Source organism: Linepithema humile, chromosome 6 (genome assembly GCF_040581485.1).
Source record: "Linepithema humile isolate Giens D197 chromosome 6, Lhum_UNIL_v1.0, whole genome shotgun sequence".
Taxonomy (NCBI): domain Eukaryota; kingdom Metazoa; phylum Arthropoda; class Insecta; order Hymenoptera; family Formicidae; genus Linepithema; species Linepithema humile.
In genome coordinates, this window is record NC_090133.1 from 19,674,985 (window position 1) to 19,696,309 (window position 21,325).

The following is a 21,325-nucleotide window of genomic DNA, read 5'->3' on the forward strand; positions in this document are numbered from 1 at the left end:
TATTATGTACTTCGGTCTTTTTTAGACAAAAAATAGTCTTTCTTAACGTATGCTATTTACTTTTGAATCAATTTAATTTTGATGTAGAAAAAATTCATCGGTTTTGAACATTACTGTGACATTAATTTTCTTGCAATTTATAAATGTTGTGAAAAAAAGAAATAATATTTAAGTCAGTGAATGCACCATAATAGAAGTCATAAATTATTATAAAAGTCATGAACTTATTCTTGTATTTAAGTGTATGATAAATCAGATTTCTTTCTACTTGCAACCAAAATTAATGAAGGAAAAGATTAATGCGGGCACAATCGAAACAAAAGCAATCTACGCAAAATCTATCGACAATTTCATGTACTCGCATAAAGTACAATCACGAAAGGCGGTGGCCGAGGGCGATGTGGAGCAGCGGCGGAGGAGAATCCGCAATTATTCAATCGTGGCCCGTGGAGTCGCGTTTAACGCGTCGCTCTTTCACCGTCACAGACGTTTTGCAGAGCGCGCAGAAGAAGAAGCGGCACATTCATAATCTCGTTGCTGCATATCATCGCGCAATCTCGAAATCTCGGTTCGGCGCGAGATCAAACGAGTCGGAGCGACGCGTGTTAATTTCGTAATAATATCGAATTCAATTATTTTCACCGTAATTATTTATCCGATTTTCTGCTATTCTATTTTTTGAAAAAATTTGACGAATTTATCTGTGTTAGTGACACGTAATTTTTTAATTTTAGAACCTGAGCGATGTGAAAACAAGGAAATTTTTACAAGTGCAATACCGTTCGTGGACCGATTTTACGCAAAGTTTTATGCGTCTTCATAAGTTTATCATCTTTAAAATTCGCTAAATGTAGTTTTAACGATCGCCACACTTTTATGGGATGCTGGAGATTTTACGCGCTACGAAAGATAATTGTGACGCGGATTTTTATAAGTCTGCTATAAATATTGAATATCAAACACCTGAATCGAATGATATAATGTCCGCGGTGGTGCCAAAGTATAAAATTGTGAACATCTGATTTAGATTGGTTTTCTATCTGATAAAACAAACTTGAGAGGCAATGGATTCAACGGAGAGACGATCGTTCGACTTGGTCGATTTGATCGTGTTCATTGGAATGCTGGGCGTTTCTGCCCTCGTAGGCGTCTATCAGTATTATGCGTCTAGAAAGAAGGCAGACGCTGTGGGAGAGTACCTCGTAGGCGGTCAAAAGATGTCTATATTTCCAATAAGCATGTCACTGATAGCAAGGTAAGAAATTAAATTTTACCAGGTCTCTCAGCTTGACGTCGTAATGTCGAGAAACAAATATATGCTTTCTAAGATTTTGTAATAAATTTTTACGTTTTCTTGAAATATATGATACATAAAAGTAATCGGATTAATTAATTTATAACTGACTCACTGGGAAAATATAGAACGTCTGTAGAGGAACTGTTCTATTAACCGGAAGTATATAGGGCACTTCCAATTTCCGTGAGGTGACGTTTGTTTCAATTGGTTGTCAAGGCTGTCTAGTTAAAGTTGTAAAATTATTAATAGTCACTGATCCACGTGTCCGAATAAGAAAATTTATTCTAAGTCATCTATCTTAGTCATTCGCTGTTAACGCTTTATTGACAGTAACTGTTATGAGTCTGCTTCTGAGTTAAGCACAGGTTGCGTTGGTGAACCCGGTGAAATTGCATTTCTAATGAATCTTTATTTATTTTTTTTTTGACTGATATATATTGTAAAAATTTATAAATTTATTTAGAAGAAATATTAACTATGTTTGTGCAATGACATATATGTACTAGTAAAATCTGATTTTTAGAAGAAGTCATCAATCGCTTCTAAATGTTCATCGCTTTGCAAATTGACAACTTGACATTCAATCGACAGCGTAAAATTCCATAATTCGTGCATTTGATATTAGTTGAAAAATTATGGCGTCGTTTAAATTCACCTTGTATGAATATTGCAATGTTACGAGTTGTTTTAAGAACGGCGTCTTGAAATTGCAGCTACGTGTCGGGCATAGCAATGTTGGGACTGCCGGCCGAAATGTATGTTTACGGTACGCAATTATGGTGCATCGTGATCGCGGATTCTTTCGTGTCTCTGACGATGGCGATCGTGTATCTGCCAGTTTTTTACGGGCTTCAAATTACGTCATCTTATGAGGTATGATCGAATCCATATGATAATGAATTATGTAACGATAAACTAATGCTATTAATATCGATATTTTTGCAGTATTTGGAGTTGAGGTTTAATCGAGTGGTCAGGCTCATGGGATCAGTTATCTTCATCATCAAGATGGTGAGATCTATCTTTGTTAAATAAATAAATGAATTCAGAAATCTTTAATTCGGAAATTTCGCAAATCCGTGTTCTTTGAATTTATTCTCCGTTGTTTTGAGTAGAAAGATCCTTGTTAAATTCGCTCTTCTCAACGTTGCTAGAATTGCTAGAAATACTAAGAATTTATCGAAGCGTTGAACTTGGTACGTGTCAATCTCGCGAGCTGTTCGTCACGTCGAGCAATCTTGCGCTTGCAGCTGCTTTACATACCGCTGGTGATATACGTGCCGGCGCTAGCCTTCAATCAGGCGACTGGAATGGACCTCTACACGATCGCCTTGCTGGTCTGCGCCGTGTGTATCTTCTACACGACGCTGGTAAGAACATCGCCTAAATTCGAGCATCGCCACGAAGAGATAAATTTTTTGCACTTTTAAATGTTAGTGGCCGTCAAATTAGATTTTTATAAGAAATTATATAATCAGACGACTCTATTATTAATGCTAAGTGTAAAATAAGCGTTTCAAAGCAAAATAATAGCATTATTCAATATCGTAAAATTTAGTATGATCGGTCATTTTATAATCTTTCATTTTAGGGTGGCTTGAAAGCGGTCGTCTGGACAGACACCATTCAAACGGTGTTAATGTTCGGTGCCGTCATCGCCGTAGCGGCACTCGGCACAAGTAGGGTCGGCGGGGTGACGGAAGTATGGAAAAGGAATTTCGATACCGGAAGAATTGAGTTTTTCAAGTACGAACGGATTCTCCTCTCTATCGTTGTTATTATAATCAATTTGTTATTAATTTTCCTATAGTGCTGCACTAACGCTCAGTTATAATTTTATCAATCCCTTATCGCATGTAAGTACTGCACAATAGACGTTGTTACTCGTTCTCTTCCTGTTTTAATCAGTATGGATCCGGATCCTACGGTGAGGCATACTTTCTGGTCCGTGGTGGTCGGCAACTATTTAAATTGGTTAGCCACGTGTTCGGTGAATCAAGCGATGGTGCAAAGGTGCCTGGCGATGCCGAACTTGCGGAAGTCCAATGTGTAAGTCTGAGAAATGCTTTATGATGCACGGCGGCGCGTCTTGCTCATTTAATCCCCCTTTTGTATCTAGGGCGATTATGATAATGGCCGTAGGCATAGTCAGCATTGTCTCATTATGCTGCTACACGGGAATCGTCATCTACGCGGCCTTTTATGACTGTGATCCGGTCACGACAAAGGTAAAGAGATTTCGGCGATTCGCAGGAAAGTAAATTTTCGAAATGTCTTAAAGTCTCTAATCTTAATTAATCTAAACAAAATCCATGACAATATTATGATCAATTCTTCATTAATTCCATGGCAATCTTACGTAGATTAGATAAAATTTTTCGGCGAAGATTAATTAAAAGATTGTGTTTCAGCAAATACAAAAGCCCGATCAACTATTACCATACTTCGTGATGGAGTTGTCAGACGCGATACCGGGCTTGCCAGGACTATTCGTTTCCGGTGTATTCAGTGCGGCATTAAGGTACTGTGAAATATACGGATATTTTTCCGACTGTATTTTTTGCGGATTTCGCGTCAATTTTAAATTATAGTATTTACTGACGTCTACAAGTAAAGAAAAGATTGATTAGCGAAAGTGAGAGAGTCTCACTCTCGTTGATGCTCTATACATCCGATTATTCTCCGTCTTTGTGATTACATAATACGTTCACCTGTTGACCTCTAGTACAATGTCAACCGGATTGAATTCCATGTCGGGCGTGATCTACGAAGACATGATCAAGCCGTGTCTCCGTAAGCCGATCTCCAACGTCGGCGCGAGTCGCATAATGAAAGCCACGGTTGTAATAATAGGAGCCATTTGCGTGGGCCTCGTCTTCATGGTGGAAAAACTATCCGGTTTGATTCAGGTAAAACGTCCGCGTATCATGTCGAATGTTTGTGTTTTCAGATCATTTAAAAATTCATAAATTAGTTTCCCGATTCATTCTTGATTATAGAGAGCTATTGATCTTTTTTTCAGGCTGGTAAAAGCTTGTCGGGAATAACGGCTGGACCTTTACTTGGGGTGTTTACGTTGGGTATGTTGTTTCCAATGGCAAATTCCATGGTAAGATAGTCGTAAAGAAATCAGTCAAGTACATAGTAAACGCTTTCAAGTTTATTTTAACGACAAACATAGATTTAACTTCCTACCGCTTATATCTAGATCTTATCTACCTGTATTTCCAATAGTTTGTTTCAAAGATATTGTTATTTACACACAGAATTTGAGTTTAAGTCTTACTCTAATATCAGGATATCTCAAAATCTCCGGTAACAGATCATTTCTTCGGGATTTTGAAATCACTGACGAAGATGTTAAGCATTCACCGACTTTTGTGTAGCGCAGAAAATGTTATTTATTACAATTTTAGAGCAAAATTTCTGTAAAATAAAATTTTCTTATTTCTTTGGAAAATAATCCTTTGCCTAATTGGATGTATAATAGAGATACAATCAACAATATTTATATTTAATTAAACATAAATATTTAGTGACGAAACATTGTCGATGACGCATAGTCAGTAAATGTCATGAACGTCGTGATCTCAATGCAGCTCCAGATTATATAATCGATCCGCGGAAGCTGTCATTAAATTTAAGTTGGTTCTGAGAAATCCTGTGTTCGCCGAGCGAACTTCTTGTCTCTAGCCTCTTACCCGAACAGGGAGCGCTTGTCGGCGGGCTGCTTAGTCTGAATTTGGTCGCTTGGATCTCGTTCGGCACACAGGCGGCGATCTCCAATGGATCGATCTACTTCCCGGTGAAACCGGTGTCGGTGGAGAACTGCTCCGAGTCATTGAGAAGCACCGTCGGGAATTTCACAATGATCGTCGAGACTGCTGTCAGGTACATTCAAATTCCTCTCGCATACAAGAAACTGCGTAATAATTTTATGTTCGTTGTAATTAAATTGTCCTTATTTTTTCAGAGAGCAACCTTTCTTCCTGTACAAATTGTCGTATCTCTGGTATACGTGGGTGGGTTTCCTAACTACGATTCTGGTCGGCTTGTTAGTGTCGTGGTTCACGGGCCCATCTAAGTACAGCCGCGCGGACAAGAGACTATTTACTCCCGTTATACACGGTCTTTTACGACCGGGGGATCCTCAGAAAGCGGTGCGTATATTCCGTAATCCTCGATCAGGAAAAATCTTATCTTGCTAATGTGATCCTTTTTTTTTTTTTTTTTTTACAGAATGAAGCTGAACTCGTGAAAATGACGAATGAGATGAAGAAGGATACGATGACACAAACTTTTTCAAAATCTTAGCTCTCGTCTTTTTTCTTTCAATTAGTTCAGCTGCGCACTTTCGTCCGAGTAAAATTTACATTCGTGTACATTACATTTGATTCGACTAGTCCTGACATCTTATAAAATTATATTACAATCTACGACTCGTAATCGCTTGACGATATAAATGACGTTGTTGTATTATATCGTAATCATGTGTAATCGTCATAGTGCACTGTCATCGATCAATCACAACGATATAAGATGGGACTAATTCGTTACACTCTTTACAACTCTTTTTACATCTCTTTACAAGTCCACAATTTAAATCTACATAAATTTATTATGTAAATCTAGGCAGTGATAGAGAATTTTCGACAATTTCGTACACTGGACTGTACATTATCTATTTAATTAAATTTAATTAAATTTAATTAAGCCGGCAGTAATATACGGAGTGAACAATTTAATCCAATATTAATTGTGATATTTGAATGTCTATACACACGTTCCTCGGAATATGATTTTCATACACATAAATGAATACTGATTCATGGTATAAATTTTCAGATAATGCATCTATGTCATAAAATCTACCAAAATATCCGGCGAATTTATGATAATTAATATATCTTAATAAATTTGACTTATCTCTCAGACAAAATAATCACACCATAAATCTTATCATATATCCTTATATATTATAATATATACATGTCACACATCCCTTATTAAAGTTCCTATACTACATGTACTGCCTCAGCTCACAGAAAACCTCAAGAGAAAACTAATTATTGGAATCAAACCGGTTATGATTGGTAGATTCATCGCAGGGATCTATACAACCGACTAGTCATATACAGAATGTTCAGGAGCGTTTTCTCAGAAAGATTTTCTCCGAATTGATTTGAAATTGGGAAAATCTTCCTAAATAGGTGCTCCTGAACTTCCTGTACTTGTATTGCCAATATTATACACTTATTACTAGTTTTCACAGCACAATTCGGAAATGCACGTTATAATAATATGTAAATTACGTGGCCGTTGATTACCATGCACCGTTTCATAAAAGATTCAAAACAACTTACAGAAAGAAGTGTCTCAGATTCTCTCAGGTTCTCTTGTGCATTGTCGTCAGAATAGACAATTCAAGAAGTGAGTGGTGACATACCAATTGTTCGTGGATCTTGTTGACCTGGCTGAGTTGGCGGACCTTGTTGTGGACCAGTTTCTAGGTTTTTGATAAGTAAAGTCAACCAATGCTTAGTTGAGGCGTCCTCTTGTAAACAGTTTGCAAATGTATTATCTCTTAATTGATCCGGTAAGCATTGTCTTAAAGCTAACAACGCTCTGCAAAAGTAATTAGATGTTTAAATTAATTTATTATGTTATAAAATGCATAAGATTGTATGATCGCATTTTGTTCCGATACATACCTTGGGTTGTCAGAGAGTCTTAAGTAACACCTTACAACGTGTTTAAGTAATCTCGCAGAAGGATCTTTTGCTAGAGACAAAACCATTTTTCCTAAGATCATAGCAACATGACTAAATCTGTCGTAAGTTTGACAGATGTAAGATAAACCACTGTCATCCAATAGAATCTTCTGCAGTATAAAAGTTGCTACAGTTTTACTTAATTCAGATCCACTTTCCATGATTCGCAAACAGAGTGGAATAATCTCTGTAGTAAGCAAGAAAGTGATCACTTCCTGTTCATCAGTTTTGACCAGTGCACCAATTACTCCAAGACTTGTTAATCTGAGATATTCAAACGGCCTTGTCTTGCTTACAGTATGCAAAAATGGATATAGGAATAATGGTACATGAGCCTGAAACCACATACATGTAGCATAGATAGATCTTAGTCATAAAAACAGATAGCCAGCTAAATATCACTATGTACATTCTTAATTTTCACATGTTTAATATTTCTCATGAGATCTTTAAGTCACAGCGCCATCTTACCTGCAGGAATGCAGATCTTGTTTCTGGATGGCTGGCTACGCATTGCAATAGCGCTAGAGCATTGCATACACGATTGCTCTGATAAGCTGTAAGGGTTGCTGGGTTGATTGCTGGATAGATGTTAATGATTTCCTGCAGTAAAGAAGCTGTAGTACCAAATGAATGCCATAGCATCGGTGCCAAGTCGGGTACCACTTCGCGCTTCTTGCTCAGCTCCAACAGAGCGTTCTCCCTTGTTTCCGGATTTGATAGCTCAATAATCCATGTATAGACTTTCTCACGGTCAACGCTGGTTTGTAGAGCAGCTGGACTTTGCTGAGAACTCATCGTACTCTTCAATGCTTGATCTTAGCGTTGATTATATCACGATACAATAATATAAGCCTGTTTGCCTCGTTCGTTGGCAGCGTGAAGTAAACTTCAAATCTAACCTCTCTTTGTACGTGCTGTACAATTATATTTGTACGTACTTTAAGTTCAGTCACTGCACATATGTCTGTCTTTTCTATGTCGTTTATATTATTAATCAATCAACAATTCATTACAGTGCTTACCACGCCAATTAAAATTCGTAATAATTCGCCGTGATAAAAACAGAGTCGGCAACAATTTCATACACATTCCTCAATATTCCAAATATAGGAGGCGTCACTGAGCCATGATACACAAATATCTAGACTGGCATTCGTTATATAAATTTCAGTGTCTACTTCTAGGGACTTTTTATTAAATGCATTCTTGACTTGAAAAAATGAATCTTTTCATTGGTCGCATTCAGCAGCTCAACAGTTGGGCAACGTTATTAGATTTTTCGCTGAATCTCGACGTTGATTTGTCGGTTTTAAAAGTAAGAGCCAATCACGTTTGATTACTATTAAGCGGTTTGTTCTGTTGAATGCGTCCATTGGCTATCGGATGTAGTACTTTAAATAATACAGAGTGCATCATCTAAAAGTTTGTGTGCCATGATTTACAGAATGATCAAATATATAGCCGGTAAGATGCAGGTAATGTACGTTTATTAATTTCTATTGTTTTTTTAACTATTTTATTAAATCCGCAATGAAAATGATTTTTTTTATTGTAAACAATAAATATAGTTGTGTATTGAAAGCTCAGAAGAACGAGTCATTGGCGAGCCAATTTCGAGCTTGTATTGCAGCAGCATAAAATGCTCTTTAATTCTGGTGTTTAAAATATAAAATATACTTTTGTTAATAAAACCATAACAAGATAGGCAAATATAAAGAAGTATTTTGTCTAATATATATACTTCTGACGATTATAATAAGTACGTTTCCTTGCTAATAGCAACACAATCATTTCTTTGCAATGAACATAGACATATAATGCCTATATTTATGTATAATGAAATAGAATATTTTTGTCTGTCTAATTTTAACAAATTGCATATTGTGTAATGATATGTTAATGTTTATGCAACGCTAGAGTGACATGATTTACGCAGTCATCATGACGCGTCTCCGGCGCGTCTAGGTGGCACGCGTGCTATTCCTCACTTCAGTATCGTTCGGTCTTTCGTCGGAGCGTGTCGCGTTAGAATCCGTGCGAATTAACATCGAATAGGGTAAGATTTTATTATGAAAATCGCATTTCTCATAAATTTCACATCGTGAATCCTCGTGGCGACGAGTACTAATCGGTGGTAATTTCTAAAAAATTATTTTGCTTCGTCAATGCCGGATTTCACAATGTCGATTTTTTGTATGACTCGTTCATATAGTTTTTCAATGGTAGCGAAATTCTTTTTACGCGGGAAATGAAAATATATCGATGTACTTAATCCGTGTTCTTTTATCTGTAATTATTATTACTTTGCTTCAAAAATTCGACTCGAAGCATTCCTAACATTCGTACGATTTTCGTACTTTGTTATTTTGTACTTTGTAATTTTTGCTATATAATTTTTATTACTCCAATAATGCTCATAGCTGTTTTTCAGCATTTGATTGTTGCACGCATTGTTTGTTCGCTAATTTTATCATACAATTTTCATGCGTTCAATCTTTTATATCATAGTCATTAATTATGGCGTGTCTTTGTCACAAGGAGACAGATCACCTTTGTGCCTTGTAACATAAATTCTGGGAAGCCATAATGGCTAATTCTTGTTCATTTTCAGTGATCTATGTGCCGCGATATTGCCACCAAGTTAACGATGAAGTGGAACGCGCGTGCAGCAATTGCCGTCGGGGGCCGGGGGCGCTGATCAACAAGTAGTTTGTACGCGCCGTAGTTCAGACAAGACGCCGTCGTGTTCGGAGAAGCTGTTGCTATCATCGCTGTCGTTCGCATGATTTCCTTGCACAGCTGCGTCGGGGTATGTATGACAAATATATGACTATCGCTGTGCGCGGCTGCATTGCTAGAATCGGTTTTCTTTTTCTTTTGTTTTCGAAATTTTAACGGGAGTCATACTTTTGCATCGCGTCGAAGCAATCCGCCGCCGCTTGTACAAACGCCATGTTTTAAATTAATTCAAGTTTTTTTTTGGCGATTTATTTTGGCGAAGGAGAAAGATTTTCTATATTTTCATGATAAAGAAGTGTTGAGCTGGTAGAAATAATTCGCGAAATTGATCGTAATCGTAAAAATCATTGCATCTTTCTGGTTTTTGGAGTGTTCGGATTCTGAAGTTGGCGCAATAAATAACGAGTCGATTGTCAGAGTGCGACGCGTGCAAGCTTCAATGTTTGTCACACTGACCTACCGTAACGGACATGACTTGAGTTATTGTAATCGAGACAAGTGATTTCGCGTCGGTTAGATCGTGCGTGTGAATCGGGAGTGAAGTGCAATAGTTTGCGAAGATGTGATCGCGCGTGTTAGTTTCGTAGTGATAGGAATCAATCGAATCGTCGCGTGTTTCCGCGAATTCGCCGTGTTCGCGGGAACGGCCACATTCGGGAGTGTTACGGGCGCTGCTGGTACCGGCAACAGGCTTTATAAAGTGGCGGTGACGTCAATGCACATTTGCGCACGGATCTTTGCGTGGGCATGGGATCTTCTTGTCGGTAGCGCAACGTATCCGATGCCGCAGGTAAATTCACTGTCTTTTGAACTTGTTAATGTCAAATCAGTTACGTAACAAGAAAAGAAAATAACATCGGAAGATGCAAAGAGTTGCAAAGTTGACTTGCACATTATAATGATTTTGCAGCTTTGAAGTGCTGTATTTGAAGTGTTATTCTTTTTACAATCTCCTCAAAAACAAACTTATATAAGTATGTGTATATATACAAAATAAAACAATAATATATAAAAATTATATAAAAATAATATATAATCTACGCTATATTATATAATTTATTTAATAAAACTATAGTTTTCCCGTTTTCTTTCATACTATTTTATATATTGTTTCAACTATTTATTATATATGCAAATATGCTGGTGAGCTAAAAGTATATAATTATTATATAAAATATACAGTACATTTTTTTGCTATTAAATTTTCTCTCAAACATGATTATGATTCCATATATTATTTGTTGCAAGAGAGAGATTATGTTGTGTGATTATATTATTGTATTGTTATATTATTGTTTTCATGTCTGTAGGAACTGCTATTTTTTAATATTGAGCTGCTAAAATGAATGTCATTTTTATAATTGTTGTGTAGAAATAGATTACATGTGTGTTATTGAATATCAATATTTTGTTTTGTATTGTTGCGTGTAATTGTACTTTGAGGTATTATTTTTTCTGTTTCCTATTTTCAGTTATCTCGAATAGACTTATGGTTCCGAGTTAAACTCGACGGGTTGTGTCTATATGTATTGATAACTTTGAAGCAGATGTGAAAGTGCTGAGAATAGAGCTGAACTGAGAGGACTATCAATCGAACATTCAATTTCAACTGTTTGATTGTTTTTCGGATTGTTTTGCTGAGCGGATTGGTGATGCTCAAAAAGGTAGGCGTACGTTAAAAGTAAATGGAAATTCTTCCTAGAAACGGTAATCTTTTTCCTTGCTTTCTTTTTTTCTATTTCAGTCATAACCGTTTTTTTTAACGTTTCATATCCGTGCATTCGTTCGACATATTAAACTGTAAGCTTGGATAAAAATATAAACGTTATACATGTTTTTATTTCTTTAAAGATGAATGCTTTGAAAAGCATTTCTATTTGTTTGTTAACGTTTAATGATTTTAGTTTTTTAATTTTGTCAAATTTTAGTATAAATAATTGTTGAATCATAAAGAATATTATTTTACCATAATAGCCGTAAAATTATTTTATTTTGTTTGAAGATTTTAAGAACATTAGAGTTTAAAAAAACAATAAATTGGTTATTTTAATTGTTATGCATCAAATTTATATAATATTCATCTTTAAAATGACATATAAAATACGCCTAATTTTATGAACATTAAGATATATTTATTATGTAGATAAGAGAGAGCAAGTATGAATGATTTTATGCTTACAATTTTTTTTATGAAAAAAAAAAAATATATATATATATATATATATATATATATATATAAATTTTGCTGGGCAATATTCTTTATTATAATATCTTTCAATGAAAATACTTATAAAAACTTACTTCATTATTTCCCTTATTTTTCGCTTTATTTTTCTTTTTACTTTTTACGCGTGAATGCACGAGCAAGTCGAGATAAGTTATACGAGATAAATTGAAAATTATATACGGACGTGCTCTCAATATAACAAATCTTAATATACTCGGCAGAGCTTTTGAAGACTTCTGCTTTGAGATATGCTTTGCGTTGCGAGTGAAAATCTGATAAGATTCATGATTAAAATTATTCTGAAACTCTTTTTATTTGATACTGTTGCACGGTGCGATTATTAATAGTCTTCTTGAATTACAATTTACTGACGCGCGAGTTATATTTTGTCTTTAAACAATATTTTAAACATCTATGGGCGGAAAATATATATATATAATCCTAGTGACTGTGATATGATGTAAAAATATTAGAGGAAAGGGTAATAAAGTTTACTGTGTTTGTGCTTTTCAAAACGTCTCGTTTGATTAAATAATCGAATTTATATATCTCTACGAGTTCAGATTACAAGTTAATATTTCGAATCGTGCGTATATATTATATTAATACATATGTGCGCAAAAGATCGATAGCGTACATACAATAACGGATAAATGTGTACATATAATATCTAAATTTATATATAAACGTATGCGTTTCAAATGCCATGCAAAATTAAATCTTTTTGAAAATGGTACAATTGGTTGCTTAGCTATTTTTATCTTATCCTCAAAAATAATGATTTATTTACACTGTTTCATGATAATAATGATCTATTGAACTTTTAACTTGATTTTTATAACATGGTTTATTATTTATTGCTCGTACTTTTGATTGTCGATAAACGTAGTAAGTCGATTGAGTTATTTTCCCGAAATATTTCCGCACCACCTCTTTTACGCACACGTGTAATAGAACTTGAACGGCTTTTCCTATTCAAGAAGGCACGATAGCTTGCGCGTAGTGTCGCGCGCACTTATTTACATGCGGTGTTCTCCATTAGCTAACAATTTAATTATGTACCTTCGCTCCACCTGCTTCGCCGTCCGTCGCTTTGTTTGCCCCTTTTCCGTAAAGTTACTGATGTGTGCTGTACCGATGTGTGCCCTCGAGGCTAATACGGTCACAATTTTGGCCACGTTACGTATTATTAGTGAAGCGAGAAGGCAGATGAAACTTGAAAATGCATTAATCTTTCCCATATTACATTAACGCATCATAATATTAATTAGTGAAAATATTAATACAAAATATGTCTTGGAACATAAAATGGTAGAAGTGCTATTTTATTAAATATTTAATTAGGCGATTATTATTAATACAAAATAATGCGATTTATATATGATTTTCTTTTTGTATTCTTTTTGTATTAATGGTATAGTAAAAATCGATCCGTTTAAATGGACTTTTTCAAACGCATTTTTGTTTATCGATTATTTGTTTATCGAACGTTACAGTGAAATAGAAAGCAAATATCATGTGATTAAGATGTAAAATGAAAAATACAAACGCCATGCTGTAGTTATTTCCTAGAAAATTGAATCTACGGGCTTTTTTCGAGATTCTTTTTCATCATTCGGCGTATTGTATAGGTATAGTACGAAGTATATTAAGCATTTCAATTTCTAAATGCTAGGAATCTATTTAGGCGTAAGTAAGCATAATAGTGCAGCTATATGTCGACGTCACTGTGGTTTCGATAAATACGCGCGAGAAACGCGATTGGGGATTACGCAACTCTTTCGAATATTCCAACCGATTAGATTATAATGCTTCAAACGCGCGGGCACTGCGGTTCTCATGAAGTTTGTTCGCAAATTAACATGCATGCTAATTTCCATATTAATTCCGTGATTTAACTATCTATCATGTATGAGTGATATTAATTCATCCTCGTGCTTACGTAGAAGCAAATGAGCATGTTTACTTTATGCTGTATTGATGTACAAGATATAAAAATATTTAAATCTGATCGCGATAAAATAGAACAATTATTGTTTCCTTCTAAAATCCTCATAGTATATATGACATTATTATTACTGATTCATTAGCTAATTAATTTCAACTGTTCAATTTCCATCAAAATTAATAAGATGAGAATTAATTATATGAAACAATTGAGAAATATGAATATTAATAAAATTAGAGAATTTTGTAATAACTATAAAATTTTATTAAAAAAGGAATTGAGAAATGTACTGGACATATCTATATGATCAATTAATGCATGTGGATTTTCAAAAAATAATATTAATAAAATTGTAGAATTTTATTAAAATTAAAATTTTATAATTGTCATAGAAATTGGTCAAAAAATTATAATACATATGTACAATTTTTTTCATATCGCGTAAAGGTTGAAATTAGGTAAGTCAGATAAATATTTGAAAATGCCACATCGTTTAGGTTGCAAGTTAGTGCGTAACCGAGTCGTCGCGTCCTTTGTTTTTTCTGAGAAAATTCGCGTAAACAAGAACTCAAGAGGCTTGTCGCGTTGCATGCCCCAACATGCTCCTACTCGCTTCAATACGCTCCAATCTGTAGTATTATGTTATGTATACTATAGATTGAAGCGTATTGGAGCGAGTAGGAGCATGTTGGGGCATTGCAAAGCGGCAAACCTAAGAATGTGGAATCCAACGGACAATCAATATATTCTGATTCGATTTTCGATATATTTGTTGATTCTGACGATTGCACAATTAACGTGTAAATCTGTGATTAACACATTTATAACCTATACAGATGTTTTATGTTCTGCCATTTCGGCGACGATAGATACATTTATAACATGTGCTTTTCGTGAATATCGCCAAAAATAAATTTTAATTGCGTCACATGCATATTCTGTAACTTTTATCAAATGTCACTGTTGTTATGTGTCTTTCCATGCGTATATGTTATGCAACAACACGTATAACAGTAATATTGTCGAAAGTTAGAAAGTTACAAAATAAGCATATCAAATTTAGTCTAACTTTTTATCACATTTGTATCTATAATCTAATTCTTTTAATGATATTTATATTTATCTTTAATATTCTGATATTAGTATGTTGAATCTGAATATCTGAAAAAAATATTGCGATGTTAAAAATATTTTCTATTGAACATAAAGTTGAGGGCGTGTTGAGTAATTGCTTGCTCACTTTGCGTCACAGATTGTTGGTACATACTTTAATATTCTAGAGCATTTCCACGGCATTCCTTAAATTTTGAACGGTTCTTTTTTTGGTCTTTGTCACATTCCCTGGTAATTTTTTAAGAAATTGTCTGAATCATTCGTCTGGTTCACTGCTTTGAGTAAATTTGTTTGTATATTTGGGTTGGAATTGGTTTGAAAGAAAAATTTAATATATATTTAAAATATTCAGAGAGGAATACGATGAAAAAAATAAAATTTAAAAACGATTTTTAATTGTATTATCTTGGAATCGGAAGAACTGTTTTAAAAGAGAGACAAGTACAGTAAATATTGTTACATATGTATACTCGGATTGCGTCATAAGCCTGATGGCATCAGAACTCGTTAGCGTCGCGAATAAATTATCATTACTATGAAACGGGGTTACATTGCACAGCCGAGATAATTTTCCATTGTAATAAATAGAGGTTGTGAAATCGTCCAGTGTCGTGAGAAATAATTTTCTTAGATGTTAAATAATACTAAATACTCTTTCTGCTATATAAAGCTTTATTCACTCCTTATTATTTGCAATATTGCAACTGTATCATTGTATTTTACATTGTGTGTCCAATGCTTTTATTAGAAAAAATATATTTTTAAAATTTAATCTTTAGAAATTGGAAATTTTTTTTTACTTTTAGAGTTTTTAATTTTTTATAAAATATTGTTTTTGTATGTTATATGTTTAAATTTTGAGTTAAAAGTTGACAAAGTTGTCAAAAAAATCTATTGGTTTCTGTGTGAAAAAAATTTCTTTGCTGTGTAAAAAATGGTTTTATTTATTTTAGTTTTCTCAAAACGTTGTTTTACTATGGTTTACTGAAAAAAAACTGCGTTATTTGTTATGAAACAATGTATATGCACTTTTGATTTTAGGTGGAGAAAGAGAATTATGAATTTATCGCATTTTCTCAGTGAATTGGCGTGATTACGAATAAAGTTGCTATATAAACTTCTCTGCGATAAGTCACAAGTTATTGCTAGGAAGTTATAGTTCAAAGGTTTTCGAACAGCTCAGTGGAATCCGTCGTCCTTACAGTTACCACTTTTGCCTCTTATTGACGTTAATTTGTACCGTCTCGATTCGCATTACGTGATAAATTAACGATGAAATGGGAATAAACGTTGCTCGTTAATTGCGTCGTTGAGAAAGCCGTTGAGAAAGCAAAGTAGTTTTTCCGCAAATCCGATGTGCTCTTTAAAGGAGAAAGACCGTTTTCATATTTTTTTCTACTTTTTTTTTATGTTATTGCCGTCCTCACACGATATCGCGAACGCCTACACACTTACAAACACATATACAATGCCTTCGATGAGTTATTACGTCATTTACCGGTCTAGCATGAAGAATGCATTTGCGTGGTGAATGGCAGAGGAAGTTCGTTTCGACGGGTTCTACCGAGTTCCGATGAATATGAAAAGTTTACGCGCAGAGAAAAGCGTGATGCATCTCATATTTTCTCGCTGTAAAACGCAGCTTCGACGTATCTCGCTAAATATTGAATTTAGTGTCAAATGATTAACGGATTATTGATGGTTGCTTTGTCGTTTATTAGTCATTATTAATCTCTGTAATCTCGCATTAAAAAATTATATTATTGTATTACTAATTCAACAAACACGACACCGTCAGATGCGGCATCGTCTTACGATCGCGTCTTTTTATATCATTTCTCATGCCGTTTGGAGGATAGTCGATTCTTTACGAAGTATCGAGTTTCCAGCAGCGGAAGGCCAAAGGTCGCTCTCGGTTTCAGCGAGTCGGAAGATTTTTCCGCGCAATAATCATTCGCACATATAGGCGGCAACGTTGTATTTAATTAAAAAGTTAGGACATCGATGAGCGTAGCGATTATCTGTGCGACATAGTCGGAGGGGTATTTCTAGAGCGGGAATTTATCTCTCGATAACATATCGGATCGTGTATTCCTCAAGGGTCTCACTCGTGATGGATGCTCTGTTTTATTCCTGTAACAGCTATCGGCGAAATAAGGAAGGGAGAGTTGAAAGATCAAGGGGGAGCTTTCTCTGTAATTCGATTCTCTTTTGAATGTGTATTTGTGCACGTATCAAGACGTGTTTCTAAAGAAAACCTATCTAGACGACCTTGGCTTCCGGAAGTTGGAGGGAAAACTTTATGTAATTAGCGATCGACTACTTGATATTGCCCACGTGTTTCTAAATTGCAATGGGAATTATCTGAAGGAAAATCTTAGCAAATATATATACGTTTTCCGTAAGAAGAGCGTATTGTTTACAAATTAGCTTTGTAGATTATACATATGGTAAAATCTTGAATCAAAATACGCAATAGTAATTTAATTCGTTTATATATAAATTTGAGAAAAATATTTGGGATTGATATTGATTTAAAAATCTTTTTAAAAATCTGAGAAAATTAAGAGATTAATTAAAGTGGAAAAAATTGACTCAATTTATTATGTAAATTATTTTTTGAAATTAAAAAAAATTGATTAGGTTATACTTGCTACATCCATCTTAAACATTCTTAGTTATCTATTTTTAATTTATAAATTTTATTTCTTACAAACTTATCTGTTTTATGTATTGGAATTCTGAGAAGTATAATTGAGATGGATAGGTGGAAGGCAAGGTAGAGAGTAGAGCGGAGTACAGCAAGAGGATTCAGCAATGAACTTATTTAAAGCTCACGTTGCTCTTACTCCGTCAATCGATTGTTGTCTCAATACATCCACGCAATGTCTTACAAGCTGATACCGAATTCCGTCAGACGCAGTAGTTCAATTTATCTTTGCCAGTTACGCAGAACGTGCTTTGCTTGTATCTATGTGTGCATGCGTGTGAGGATATTAGGATCTCAGTTTATCCCTTTGAGACTTGGTACCACTAGATCTGGATGCATTAGATTTGGATGCACCGCGTGTCGGTGTATTGTTATTCTCGTCCATAGAATGGGAGTGTTGATTCTTGAGAATTCTCGACACGATACTTGATTTTTACTATCGTCAAATAAAACTTTAACATTAAAATCGCAGCTGCAGTTATGTTTTTGATCTTTAACATCACGCGAGAGTGATATTTTTGTATACATTAGTTTAAAATTATGAAACCTTGAAATACAATTCAGAAATAGCATGTTTTTAAAACTAAGCATAATATTTTTTTCAGCCATTAATTAATGTTATAGATATAATAAAACACTGCGGTTCTAATGTTAAACGATCAGCTGAGCTCCAGTGCTTCAATTTGATTTTAATATTTTGATATTGAATAAAGTTTCAGAAAATTATTTTGTGCTTCGACAACAACAACAGTTACATATGTATATATTTCTTTGGCGTAGATTGCATGCACAGTTTTTATATTAATTAAAAATTGTACACGATTTAAATTAATAATTTAGATTCACATTTATTTCACTTCTACTGCTAAATATTCACCGTATTTTCACATTTGCTTGTTTCATGTGAAGGTCGTATATATGCTTCTCCACTCGCGAACAGTGAGTGCCATCATTTTACGAGGCAATATATTTTTCATAAATCTATTCGCAATGTGCGAAGCAACGCATGTTTTTAGATAAGAGAGAGAGAAAGAGAGTAAAAACATCGGGAGGATGTTCCCACAGGAGCGAGGCATTTTATAAGGGTCGATCTTTTATTACCCGACCGGGAAACAATGGGTGATTACGTATGCATAGGTTATATTACTAGTTTATCGATTTTTAGACAAAATCGGACACGTGTTCGCTGAATACACTCCAGTTTGACGCTCTGTTATACGCTGCGCGAACACCTGTAGATTCCGGCATATTGCAAGCCGAATGAGCCGCGCTTATGCAATCGCATTGTTTTTACTATGCATGTGGAGGAAAATCCTCTGTTTTTGTGCACGCGCAGCGATTCGCGTTCAAGCAGATATAATCGTATCATCGCTTCGTCGTCCAACTTCTGTTAAAGCGCTACAAAATTTCGTGCATATTTATATGAAATATATTTATAAATTAATAAATTGCAGATGTAGCGCGATATTTATAAATGTGTATCTTCTATAGCGCGGTCCATTAGTTGATAAACCGGCGGGAATTTTTTTAAAATATGGTATGATCTTTGGTATATAAAGAAGAGCTTGAGTATTTTTTTTTTCATTACATTTGTCGAGCCAAACCAATAGATTACAGCTTAGAGGTACGCGACAGTAGTTCCGAGAATCGAATAGTTGCACCGACCTGCTTCGCTCGGAAAAACTATGATTTGACGCTTTCCTTTCGCTAGAAATTTTTTCTCATCAAGGCTTATTTCGCTGAAATTTCTGTAAGTAGTCAAGAAGAAGAAAATATGCTTTTTTGCAGATTAAGCAAGATCTACCTTCTAATTTTCACGTAATAAGCGAATCTCGTTTCTGAGAAATAAAATTCTGGTCAAACACCGTTTTGATTCGGTGACCGTGAACAGTTTTACTTTGTAACTGTAAGTACAAATCCAAATTAGACATTTCTTTAAATATCTCTGCAACTCGATTTTTAGAATCAGATATTCGGATTTAAATAAAATATCTCTCAGATTTAAATAAAATTTTCCACTGTCAGTTTCAAACGCGTACAGATCGAACGCCGTGATTGTTACTTTGAATTTGTTGTTTCATTCATGGATTATTAATGTATTCTAACCATGCATTCAGTATTTTCTATTATCGTCCCCATCTTTTTTTTTAAGTTTTATGCGGATTTGTGCGCAATATCCATACGGGAAACGGTGGCGATTAAAGATAATCGGTTTGGTTAGTGGATTGTATAAACGTTAAGAACGAAAAGACGATTATTCGTTATTGGGACTCGCCTCGAAAGGCAGACTTTGTGGAGAAAGGAAACACAGTTGAGAGGGAAAACCCTTCGATCGATATTGCAATTACAGCTTGTGGTCCACGGGGTAATAGAGCAGCTTTACATCGCGGATAAATATTTGCTGCGGTAAATAAACAAGTAACATTTGCTCAGTGCGTTTATTTGATTCGGAAGGAAAAGGACGCGAATTAAGTGCAAAGAGGAAAACAGTAAGAGAGATGAGTTTTCGGGTGATATATTGTCGAAAGTCATTTTGCGATTGGACGCGGATGATATCGGAGCAACTATCGAGCAGCATTGGTTACTTTCGTTTCTTCATGACTTTTCACGATGTCAGTATCCCAAAAAAAATAACGCTACAAGGATTTTATGAGAAAATATATTAAGTTGGAGCATCTTGTTGTCGAGAATCAGGAAGTTTTGCAGAAACGGCGCAAAAGATTATAGGTTTTAACGAATTAATTTTTAACAATAGAAAAACTTTAATTGTTATGGCTTTTTCACGATGTCAATGTCTTAAAACTCAAGAATGAGCAAAGGTTTATGAAAAAGATCTTAAAAGAAATTTTTTTCTTGAAAGAAAAGAACAGATTTTAATTAATCTTGCAACGCGTCTCATAAAAAGTTAGTTCTTTCTCAAAAAAAGTTTGATAAAACGTAGTGCCGAATATAGGGAGACTATTTGTCGATCCCCGTGCGTCAGTAATTGGCATTTTAAAAAAACTGCGTTTGTCGAAGAGCATCATATTTCTGTCGTCAATGGGAGAGTGGTGTTCTAATCGATATCCGTGACCTTCGCAAAAAACTGTCTCCATTGAGTGAAAGTTCAAAGCGTGTGTCGGGTTTACTGCCGATGGCAACTAATGCTAACACACGCGAAAAGTTGCGATGACTCAAAAATTGCATTACTACCACAAATCCCAACGGAAGTAGAATTTTATATCGAGTTTGTCGTTATATATAACATTTTCATTTTCTGTGCGCTCAATCACAGTCACTTCACTCGCAGTATGTAATTTTAGCACATCGCATAGTTTTTATACCACCCATTTGTTCCGGGATCGATATTTATATTTTAAAATTTATATTGCTAAAAATTTGTCGAATAAATTCTGTAAGGCTGTATAGTTATGCTTCTCTAGAAACAACGTGAAGTTTGTATCCCTGGTTTAATAAATGTGGAGACTTGCAACATTGAAAGGGTTAACATGGTTATTGATTGGATATTGAATGAAAT

The 21,325-nt window shown here is 34.8% G+C and overlaps 3 protein-coding genes across 8 annotated transcripts in view; 2 read left to right on the plus strand and 1 right to left on the minus strand.

Moving 5' to 3' along the window:
- Positions 1-453: 453 nt before the first annotated feature.
- On the plus strand, positions 454-6,239 carry LOC105678881 (sodium-coupled monocarboxylate transporter 1-like). 3 transcript variants are annotated; one of them, XM_067358223.1, is made up of 14 exons: positions 454-613; positions 1,028-1,255; positions 2,011-2,170; positions 2,243-2,308; positions 2,548-2,667; positions 2,889-3,043; positions 3,206-3,346; positions 3,417-3,525; positions 3,709-3,818; positions 4,023-4,206; positions 4,320-4,406; positions 5,007-5,188; positions 5,271-5,457; positions 5,537-6,239. In XM_067358223.1, exons 2-14 carry the CDS (start codon positions 1,065-1,067, stop codon positions 5,609-5,611), a joined length of 1,767 nt encoding a protein of 588 aa, XP_067214324.1. In that variant the 5' UTR covers positions 454-613; positions 1,028-1,064; the 3' UTR covers positions 5,612-6,239. The 3 variants fall into 3 exon arrangements, with proteins under 3 accessions (XP_067214324.1, XP_012234008.1, XP_012234010.1); XM_012378585.2 differs by having other exon boundaries at positions 455-643; positions 735-1,255; XM_012378587.2 differs by having other exon boundaries at positions 455-613; positions 735-1,255.
- Rcd-1 (Required for cell differentiation 1) lies at positions 4,436-8,215 on the minus strand. Its single transcript, XM_012378588.2, has 3 exons — positions 7,540-8,215; positions 7,009-7,403; positions 4,436-6,922 (listed from the first exon to the last, which is right to left on the minus strand). The coding sequence occupies exons 1-3, from the start codon at positions 7,864-7,866 to the stop codon at positions 6,721-6,723; spliced, it is 924 nt and encodes a 307-aa protein (XP_012234011.1). The 5' UTR covers positions 7,867-8,215; the 3' UTR covers positions 4,436-6,720.
- An 859-nt stretch (positions 8,216-9,074) lies between these two features.
- Positions 9,075-21,325, plus strand: part of dnc (phosphodiesterase dunce) — a 331,146-nt gene continuing 318,895 nt past the window's right edge. For 2 of the 4 annotated variants that reach the window (XM_067358185.1, XM_067358186.1), the window contains exons 1-2: positions 9,075-9,127; positions 9,683-10,600. In XM_067358185.1, coding sequence (XP_067214286.1) covers positions 10,526-10,600 — 75 coding nt within the window. In that variant the 5' untranslated portion in view covers positions 9,075-9,127; positions 9,683-10,525. Of the gene's footprint in view, positions 9,128-9,682; positions 10,601-11,282; positions 11,475-21,325 lie in introns of those variants that run through there. The other 2 variants (XM_067358188.1, XM_067358187.1) reach the window with 2 other exon arrangements.

Coding starts and splice junctions, on each gene's coding strand:
- Rcd-1 (XM_012378588.2), bottom strand. CDS start 7,866: ATGAGTTCTCAGCAAAGTCCAGCTGCTCTACAAACCAGCGTTGACCGT. Junction 7,404..7,539: donor CAAGATCTGCATTCCTGCAG/GTAAGATGGCGC, acceptor ATGTGGTTTCAG/GCTCATGTACCATTATTCCT. Junction 6,923..7,008: donor AGACTCTCTGACAACCCAAG/GTATGTATCGGA, acceptor TTACTTTTGCAG/AGCGTTGTTAGCTTTAAGAC.
- LOC105678881 (XM_067358223.1), top strand. CDS start 1,065: ATGGATTCAACGGAGAGACGATCGTTCGACTTGGTCGATTTGATCGTG. Junction 3,347..3,416: donor AACTTGCGGAAGTCCAATGT/GTAAGTCTGAGA, acceptor TTTTGTATCTAG/GGCGATTATGATAATGGCCG. Junction 4,207..4,319: donor AACTATCCGGTTTGATTCAG/GTAAAACGTCCG, acceptor TCTTTTTTTCAG/GCTGGTAAAAGCTTGTCGGG.